At 36.7% G+C, this 10,809-nt stretch overlaps 1 protein-coding gene across 1 annotated transcript; it reads left to right on the top strand.

The window, feature by feature from the left end:
* Window positions 1-3,664: 3,664 nt before the first annotated feature.
* On the top strand, window positions 3,665-8,367 carry nmu (neuromedin U; the record flags this gene model as incomplete). The annotated part of the gene is made up of 9 exons (XM_080878058.1): window positions 3,665-3,803; window positions 4,999-5,054; window positions 5,136-5,183; window positions 5,396-5,449; window positions 6,045-6,074; window positions 6,259-6,309; window positions 7,419-7,493; window positions 8,184-8,237; window positions 8,332-8,367. 9 exons carry the CDS (start codon window positions 3,665-3,667, stop codon window positions 8,365-8,367), a joined length of 543 nt encoding a protein of 180 aa, XP_080734184.1.
* Between the last annotated feature and the right edge of the window lie 2,442 nt (window positions 8,368-10,809).

Raw genomic sequence — 10,809 nt, 5'->3', positions numbered from 1 at the left:
GGCCTAGCCAGTCTCCAGACCTCAACCCCATAGAAAATCTGTGGCGGGAGTTGAAAGTCCGTGTTGCTCGGCGACAGCCCCAAAACATCACTGCTCTCGAGAAGATCTGCATGGAGGAATGGGCCAAAATACCAGCTACTGTGTGTGCAAACCTGGTAAAGACCTATAGTAAACGTTTGACCTCTGTTATTGCCAACAAAGGTTATGTTACAAAGTATTGAGTTGTATTTTTGTTATTGACCAAATACTTATTTTCCACCCTGATTTAGGAATAAATTCTTTACAAATCCTACCATGTGGATTCATGGATTTTTTTTTTTTTTCACATTCTGTCTCTCACAGTTGAAGTGTACCTCTGGTGCAAATTACTGACCTCTGTCATCATTTTAGGTAGGGGAACTTGCACAATCGGTGGCTGACTAAATACTTTTTTGCCCCACTGTAAGTGTTTAAGCTACACGTAAAACATTACTAAGTACTTGGTGGAGAAACCCTTGTTGGCAAGGGGGATTTTGCCTCTCTCCTCTTTACAGAAACTCTATAATTCTTTTAGGTTTCTTGGATCGCAAAGCTTCGGTTCCCTCCACAGGTTTTCTATATGATTGAGGTCTGGAAACTACCTACACTACTCCATGACCTTAATGTGCTTCTTCCTTAGCCAGTCCTTTGCTTCCTTATCGGTATGTTTTAGGTCATTGTCATGCTGGAAGACCCATCCACGACCCATCCTCAGTGTTCTAGCTGAGGGAAGGAGGTTCTTATCCAACTTGTTCCAGTACATGCCTCCATCTAAAGTACAGTCTCAAAGCATGATGTTTCCATCTCGGTTTTAAGGGTCGCAATGGTGCTCTTTGGGTTATACTCAGGATTTCTCTTCTTGCAAACATGGTGGATTGAGTTGATGCCAAAGAGCTGCACTTTGGTTTCTTCTGACCACAGCACTTTCCCCCCCAAGGCTTTACTGAATCATTTAGCTGTTCACTGGCAAACAGTTCTGTACATGTGCAGTCTTGAGCAGGGAGACGTTGCAGATGTTGTAAGATTAGTGCTTAGTGTTTTACCAGCGGTGTTCTTCTTGACTATGGTCCCAACTGCTTTCAGATCATTAACAAGCTCCTGTAATGTAGTTTTGGGCTGATCCACTATCTTCCTCATGATCATCCTCATCCCATGAGTCAAGATCTTGCATGGAGCTCAAGACTGATCTATAATTGATTGATTAAGTAACCGGTTGTAATATAATTTGTTTTTTCTGGATTTTTGCATATATTCTGTCTCTTTTCATTAAAATTAATAGCCATTGTTATTTTAGTTATCATTGGGCACAACAGTCTGTTGGATAACTAGCACCAGCACTAAATAATCCATGCTACAATATCATATTGCATTAGTGTTTACCACTGATTATTAGAGCGGGTCTCAAGCGTGAAATAACATTTTCCATCTCACAGGTGAGGTGATGTTTTGCTGATGACCACATAAAATGAAACCAGAACCAATTTCAAGCTTTAGGAACAAGGTGAAAAGTCATAAACAGTAACTGGGATATAGCTCTGCTTATGTCTTCCCAGCAAAGCTATGGTCTACACCAACTCTCAGTCCTTTCAACTTTTTGTTTTGATTATCCTGAGTGTGTGTGTGTGTGTGTGTGTGTGTGTGTGTGTGTGTGTGTGTGTGTGTGTGTGTTTTTTTTTTTTTTTTTTTTTTGTTTTTTTTACCCCTTTAAAACCTCTCTTATATCACTTACCATCTTTCTTGTTTTTTACTGGCACCTGTGTTCAAACACACGATGAAAGTGTGACTTAGCATAAAAATATGATTAAAAATAACTACAATCATGTGAAAAACCAAGTTTTCATAGGACTTAATGGTGCATAGCCCATGTTTTGGTAGTTTATAGAACAATCTTTAACAGCAATAATTTGAAGTTAAAATTTTCAGTATGACCTTATTGGTCTCTCACATCACTGTAAGGGAATTTTTGCTTAAAACATTGCTTCAGTCCATTGACCTCTCTAATGCACCTACCACAGGATTTCGTTTAGGTTGAGATCTGGACACTGAGCCATGACACGCATATTCTTGTATTTTTCAACCATTCTGTTGCAGATTTGCTCTCGTGCTTAGGATCATTGTCCTGTTGCATGACCCAATTTTAGTGAAGTATTGGCCATCTGGTGTTAGCTGTTTAACAATAGTTAGTTTAGAGGTTATAAACTGTGAGCTGAGTGTACAGGTCTGTGTCAAAATGTTTTTTTAGGATTTTCCTTTAAGAACATTTTACTTGTGGAAGAAATACAAACAAGTGCTTTGATGCACATTAATACATGCACAGTGGATATACAGATAACTAAAACAAAAACATGTTTGCTGTTAATATGAAGATCTTTTGTTTACTGGGTTTGACCTTATTGGGTTTGATTTATTTTGATTTCTTTGTGTTTTCTACTTCCTTCTGTCTCCCCTGGCTCCTTCATGGTGTTATGTTTAACTAATACTTTATTTTTCATAACATAGCCTTTGCCATAACGGGATGGGCACCTTACTAGTAATGTAACTACACAATGTGGCGGCATAGACGTCAGCAACCTTGATAAGTCTGTTTGGTGGCAATATGTAGTGTAAACATCATATATTGAATAGCACAAGGACACTACCTCAGTGAAACAAAATGTAAAAGATTGCAGTTAACATGCTCATTATGCTAATAAAATAGATTGTGTTTTGCCAGTGTGGACATGTGCAGTTTTTGTTGCTTGCGTAACTCTGCTCTGAAGTCAAATGATGACCTTGCCCACCATGGATTCAATACAGTACTATAAATCGCCCTTTAGTCTTTATGTGTAAATGTTAATGTTGTGTGTTTCTTGTGCTTTAGGTATATTGTTTCATTTATTTATTTATTTATTTTTGCCAAGGAAGGCTCAAATCTGTTGTTTACTTTAGCTGAACCTGAATCTTGTGACCTCTCTCCAAGACCACACCTGAAAAAGTTTGCATAGCATAAGTGATTTTAAAACGCTAACATGCTAATATTAGATTCCTGAGCTCATGTGATGCAATAACAACAAGCGTGCAAATTGATTATTATTAATGTAAAGACCGAATACTAACTTATTTTGGGAAAAATAAGTTATTAATGATATTAATAACAAAAAATAAATAAATAAAATCCACAGCTAGTGGAGAAAATTTCTCATGATTGTTATGATATAAATACTTTGTATACTTTACAATAATTCATGTGGGAATTTTTACAATTCTAAAAGAAGATAGGCACCGATCTGAAACTAGATATCAATTCAAAGACATGAGTAATACTGTAGCCTACTTTATCATATTCGTATTTTTCAAGTTCGAAACGAAAAAAAAAACATGTTTATCTTATTTATTGATTTATTTTCTGATGGACGTGATACAACTTTACTCACTTCCTGCTTTACATCCATCCTTCATCAGCCTGCCCGAAGCACCTCGTTCCGCCAACCTGTTGCGGCAATCAAACAACTTTTACGCGCGCCGAGCTCCAGTGACGCAGTCAAGTGTCAGCACGAGAGGCGGGTGTTTGACACGAGCCTTCATATTTCTCTGACGTGAGATACAAGCTGTCAGAAGAGCAAGAAGTCAAAAGACAAAAGACACCAAAGGCCAGCCAAAGAGAGAGATGAGAACCTTTCAGAGCCAAAGTCAGCGCGGAGCCTTCAGTACCCTGCACAGCCTCAGCAGCAGCGCCATGAGTCCACTCCGCACGGCCAGCATCACCTTCGCAGCCCTCCTCATCCTCACCATACCAGTCTGCCAAAGTAAGTCAGTCAGCTTATTTCCTTATAAGCAGGTTTATTCCTAATTAAAAAAGTTAAAGAATAACGTCTAAATCTATCTATCTATCTATCTATCTATCTATCTATCTATCTATCTATCTATCTATCTATCTATCTATCTATCTATCTATCTAAGTAAGCTAAGAAAGAACAAAATAAAAATGATTTGTGATAAAGAAATTTAAATCTTAACTTTAACATGAACTTCTTGTCTATCTTCTGTATCAATATTACCTGGATTTAGTTTCTGATATGATATCAAACTGTACAAGACAGTTTGGTGAAAGGAAAAAAAATCTTAAACCCCTGACTTTTTGCGTTTACTAGCTCACAGAAAGTAACAAATGACTGAGATGTACTTAGATGTAGATTGACAGTCAGTTCTCCAGCTGTCGGAGTAATCTGTGAGTTTGCGTGTAATCTTTTGGAGTCAGTGTCAGTGCTGGAAAATGTTGACTTATTGTCTTCTGCAAAAGTCATTCTCCAAGGTGAAGGAGTTTACAAAAGATTTTATTTTGTAGATCAAAAATAGACTTACATTTATATGTGTTGTGAGGAGTTGGGTTTGTTTTACCTTTATTGTAAGGGCAACATAAGAGGTAAAAAATAAATACAGAAATAATAAGCAAGCACTTACACAGTAAAATAATGCTGAGATAGTAATGAGCATAAAATTTGTCAAGTGAGGAAAAGTCAAATTGATTTTCATCATAAAAACATATTCAATTAATTTATAATTTCTTCAGAATATAGAAAAGTGTTCTCAGCTATTTGCCTAATGTGGTAAAACATTTTAAATGTCTTTTTTTTTAAATTAAAATTTTATTTGATGGGGATAATACAGTTTAACATACTTCAGACACTGACTTGCTGTACAGAGAGTTTTTTATTACTCCTAGTTGAACATTTATATACATGTATTTGAATACATTTAAAGATTTTAGTCTCATAAATACAGTCTAAAGGTCTAACACATACATAATACATATCATTATTACTATTGTTAATAATAATAATAATAATAATAATAATAATAACAGTTCCTGTTCTTCCTTGGTTTTAGCTGACCCCTGAATCATAGAAATGACAAATTGGGCAAGGGAGAAAAACTGTAAATCGGTTGCGTCAGTTTCTGTATTAACTGTATATTGTATGTGTTTCTGTATGAAACAAAAAGGTGCTCCAGCAGATCTTCAGCAGGCAACAGCAGATCAGGGGCAGCTACTCAGAGAGGTAAAGCACACTGATTTATTCTTTTTAATCATTTCTGTTGCTGCACTCCTCCACCATTCTCTGTGTCGCTCTGTGTGGCAGATTGATGCCATGTGCTCATCCTACCTCTCTGAAGACCTGAGGTTTTTGGTGAGTTATATATATCTATATCTATATATATATATATCTATATGTATATATATATATATATATATATATATATATATATATATATATATATATATATATATCTGTGTGTGTGTGTGTGTGTGTGTGTGTGTGTGTGTGTGTGTGTGTGTGTGTGTGTGTGTGTGTATTTTAATAACTTGAAACATTTAAACAACTCTCTGGTCTCTTTCCAGGCATCTGATGTCTTAGGAGAACTCTGTGTGTTGATGCTGGTTCAGAAATCAAAGGTACCTCAGAGTTGTTTACTTGAAAAGTAACATGAAGCACTTTTGTTTTGCAGAATTTGGTACACAACATTAAAACATTAATTATGGCATTATGACAGAATTCACAAAGAACGACCAAACCATAACTCAGAGAATTCACAGTATGAAGACTTTGGACTAAGATACCCTGCTTTCCCTATCCAATACAAAACACTATGAAAACTATACGTGGAACTATAAAGACACAAATACTGTGCAACAGTCATAATTTTAAAAGGATCTATTTTGCTCTTTCTCCAGTCTGATGTCTTTAATCTTGGACTCTACAAGAGCAGCTTTGCATAATTCATAATTTAAAAGGATCTTATACTTGGATTTGGTGCCGGCTCACAAGCAGTTTCATATTCCACCGCCTTCCTGTTTATCGAGATCTTTCTGATTGGCTGCTCCTCGTAAGCAACATGTGAACAGCATGTGGGTGGAGCTTCAGTGCTCACAGCTACAAACGCATGAGATGACCCTCCCACTAACATCATACAATGTCAACAGTAAAAAAAAAAAGACATGCAAAAGACCAAAGACTAATTTAGTTGTCAATATTTCATTGTGTGTTCAGGAGCTGAATGTGAGAGAAAATAGCAAAAGGGTAAGTAAATGTTTTCTCACACTTTAATGCTTTGCCTTATATGGCTATCATTATAGATTAAACATTGCATGTGTTGTGCTGGTTTTTGAGTGGGTTTGGTTGTTATTTTTGTTATTTTTATATATATATATATATATATATATATATATATATATATATATATATTCCTGCCCTCTATGTGCAGTTTTTGTTTCATTACTCTAGACCACAAGGTTCTGTCTTGTCAAAGGGAGGGGTAAGTTAAAAGATTGAACTGGATTGCTGCAGAATGCTGCTTGACCTAAAAAAACCACCTCTTTTGTTTTACAACTGAATCTGCACTTCTTGTTGTGACGCCTCTTAATCGGCTGAATTTAGGCCTATCAGAGCTATTAACACCAGCAATTAAAAGTAACTGCACGTCATGCCCCTAACCACAAATGCATGCCAGACCAACACTTGGAAATGTAAACATGCACGGTCCTAATATATCTAAATATGTACATATGTATGATAAAATTTTGCTCTGTGTTTGCTCTGCATGTGAAATACCTATAGATCATAGATTAGTAGGAGGCTGTGCTTCATGATCACACGAGAACCTGGATGTATTAGGGTTAGCGATCCTTCCTGTCTGCCCTTCATACCTGACACCTCACACAAATGTTGTGTCAAAAGCAAAGGGGATTGTGTCTGAAGTTGCAGATGATATTTTAGCGCACAATTTTATACTTAACTATAAGGAAAATATGTCATTATTTATTTGTTTGTATGTTTGTTTTTGATGAAGATGAATCCTTGTTCATGTTGTTTCTGTATGCAAAAGACTTTCTGGCTGTTTACCACATAACAGAACTCAAGCTAGATGATGCAGGGAGCCTTTTTCTACAGCTAATATAAAATAGAATGATACGTTTACATCGTCAAATATTATACGCAGTGTGAAAAACAGATGTCATATTTACAAACATCATATTTTTTTCCTCGGTGTGGATTTATGGTTATTGAAGCCAGCACAGACAGGAAACATCCTTTAATGCACATGCAGCAACTTTTACTGAAATAACACAGCATTTTGCTTCGGTGACATATGATGCTGTTCGCTTTCTCACTCCACCATCTCTGTGATACAGAATGAGACACAGAATGTGATCTATTTATACAGGCAACACACTTTGCTGCAGTGAGGAAGCATTTGTACGTTTGTATTTCTGTGTAGCATGCGTTTATCTGTTGAGAGAAAAAAACTTGTTTTTCTCTTTGCCCTTGTACATTCCATAGTCTGTACTTTCTTTTTTGCTGTTATTCATGTGTGTGTATCTGCCTGTATCTATCTATGTGTCTGTATATGTGTATGTTTGTCAGTCCCCTCAGTTGCACCCTCTTCTGCGTCTAGTTTCCCAACTAAATACTAGAAGACAGAGAGGACTCACAATGCACGTATGTACCACTCACATCTGTTCTCCACAGCCACTGACTGATAAAACAAAGAGAAATACTTTGTTTTTTGAATGCAAAATGCAATCAGTGGCTCAAACTGTCATTAAATCCTGTGTTGTTTAATATCCCCCTACACTGTGGGACAGCTATTATGCAAAGTTACTTCTTAAACGTATATATTTGGATATCTCAAGAGCAACAGGATGGTATAGAAAGAGGTGATGAATAGATGATGATAATTGCAGCAGGCACGATGAAAGCAGCTCCACTTTTGTGCGCTTGCTGCAAATGTTTATAGTGAAATGTGTGTGCTCCATTCTGTAATTGTTTTCAGTGTGTTTATCCACATCCTGAGCGTCCACATCAATCATGCTGTTGCATATCTGAGAGCTCTCCTCACTCTGTGCAAACTCACTCTACATTAGTTGTTCTTTCCCAAGCTGAGAGTTATTATGGTCTATAATTGGTGTGGCAAGCCAGGTGAATTCCTCCCCCACTTACTATCAAAGCACTGACAAACACAAAGTGGACGCCGATAAAACGTGAGCAAGAAACGTGGAGAGTGTGTGTTTTCAAATCCAGATGTGAGTCTTTGAGTGGGTACATGTTGGTGGTGAAGAGGTGCTGTAGACAACACTAAGAGCAATTTTGCAGGTGGCTAAATTGTGTGTTTTTTAAATGTTTTTACAGGCCGACCTCCAGGGACCTGGAGGAATCCAGAGCAGAGGCTACTTTCTCTATCGGGTATGTTTACATTTGTGCCACTAAAAAGGAATTAAAAAGCCTACAAAATAGGCAGAATTTGAAATTAAATTAAAAATTGTGTTTACACTTACAGCCACGGAATGGGAGAAGATCCTTAGAGTATGAATGAACTAAAGGTAAAAATTTGGTTATAGTTTTTTTCCTGCCTTCATGTTATGTTTGAAAGATTAAGTAATTGTACATGAAATTTAGAGTAGAAGAAAAAGCTCTAGGAGTTTATTAATGATTATGTGACTGTGCTAAAATAAGCTAAAATATCAAAAACCCAAAGGCACTTTCATGCACAGTGCGTTTTGGCATATACGTCTTCAACAATTAAAAAACTATATCTATTCCATAAAGGCATTTTAATTTTACATGAAAAGAGAGTGCTTTGGAGTTTTTGTGATATTTATCCTCTTGACTTTTGTACTAGACTCGTAGGACCGCGTTTATATGCCGTTTATATGTCAAATGCATGTATCTGTATCTTCTACTCATACACATCCTGCATGTGTTTTAGAGTCTCCACCTCTGAAGCTTAGTGTACAGAGACAAAACAGACCCTGAGACCCAGGCTGCTGTACCGCCACTGAGTGATCCAGACATCAAACACATCCCTCTGCCTCTGCTTTATAGTGATGTTTGAATGTACACAATGGATATTAATTAAAACACTATTAATTTATCCATATTTTGTTTTGTGTTATTAAAACTGCTATCTGTGGCTGGGTGTAGTTGTGTAATTTTGTTTCAGTGTGATTAGTTCTATTTCAGTACATTTGAAAACAGTGTAAAATAGAGTGAAGGAGTGAAGGGGTGAATTAAGTTTTTACATAAAATAGTAAGAGTAATTTAAACATGAAAATGGCTTTGTTTGATGTACAGTTGTATAATGTGTAATTTTAATAATAATAAAGTTACAGATGGTAAAGTAAGTTCCTCCTACTGCAGAAGCCTCAGGTGTTGAGGCTCTGATACTAAACTAGCACTATATCTGCTTGGTTTTCTGGGGGGTTTGGCTGGGATATTTTCTTTGTTGTTCTCCACCTTTTGTGGTGACTTTTCATGTGTGTGACATCAGACAATTTATTAAGTACATCTGGAACTCCACCACCAGCCTGAACCACTGATAACAACGCAGGTTGGAACCATGCTTTCATGTTATTTACACCAAATTCTGACTCTACTCTCTGCATGTTCAGCAGAAATCAAGACTCATCAGACCAGACAATGGCTTTCCAATTTTTATTGTCCAGTTTTTGGCCACCTGTGTGATTGTAGATGACAGCAGTGACACCTGGTGTGGTCTTCTGTCGATATCACATGCTTCAATATTCAACCTGTGAATTGAGAGATCTTCTTCTGCATTCCTTGGTTGGAATGAGTAGCCATTTGACTTAGTATTCATCGGGAAGGCGGTCTGGTCATTCTCCTCTAATCTCTGAAATCAATAAGGCATTTCAACCCAGAGAGTTGCTGATCATTGGATATTTTCTCTTTTACAGATAATCCTTGGTTTACAGAGGAAGTTGTGGTTAAAATCCCAGTGGATCAGCTGTTTATGAAATACTCAGTCCAGCCCATTTGGAAATAATAACCGTGCCACATTTAAAGTAACCTGAATTCCCCTTTATTCCCATTCTGATGCGCAACATAAACAAATAACACGACCATGTCTACGTTCCTAAATACATTGAGTTGCAATTGACTGATTAGATATTTGGTTATAAGGTATTAGATAATTACTGGCAGGACTTTATTTTATTACTTATTTGGTGCAAAAAAAAGTGCAAATTACCAACCACGGAACACGAATGTGTAATTACTACTATCAACAGTAGATGTCGCTATCATCAGCCAGTTAAAGCCTCTTTCTTTGTATTCTGTTTTCGATGCTGGTGTGTCGCTTTAAAGAGGAAGGAAATGTATATAATGATGTTTACGCGCTGTATAGATCTATAAATAAGTACATTCCGATTATTTCACAGAGAGTTACTCACCTTTACCGGTGAGATAAGTGAATGAATTTAAAAGTGTTCAAATTCCTTTAGTTCATCGTGAAATATTATTGTTATGGCCTATCTTTATCCAGGCAAGTCTCACTGAGATGAAAAAAAAACAACAACTCTTTTTCAAGAGTGACCTCACTATAATGATCGAGGGCAAACACTGTAATCAGTCTTTTGGGTATAAACAGTGACAGCACGATAAATAAGAATGTGTTTATCTTTAAGGCGTAATTAGTGTGCGAACCTAAAAAACAGAAAGAGCAGTTGTGTAAAATACCACAGGAGCTCTTGCCAAGTCAATAAAATAAAATCCAACTGCAGCATTTCACACAGGACACCAATCAATAACCTCCAGAAAGGCTATTTCTTCTGTGTACTCAGTGGGTTCCAGCCAGACTGAAGACTATCATCACATAACTGGAAAAACGAAAAACGTTTTTTGACCAAATTGCCCGTCTGCCATCCTTCCTTAGAGATGAGCACATGTGAGCAAGAAATCATATTATAGCCCTTTTAATTGTTTTTGTAGCTTTGAAATTGTAAATAAAGCTCTGTGGTGA

Source organism: Rhamphochromis sp. 'chilingali' (assembly GCF_963969265.1).
Source record: "Rhamphochromis sp. 'chilingali' genome assembly, chromosome: 3".
NCBI classification, from domain to species: domain Eukaryota; kingdom Metazoa; phylum Chordata; class Actinopteri; order Cichliformes; family Cichlidae; genus Rhamphochromis; species Rhamphochromis sp. 'chilingali'.
The sequence above is the reverse complement of the archived record's forward strand: the minus strand, read 5'-3'. Positions and strand labels throughout refer to the sequence as shown.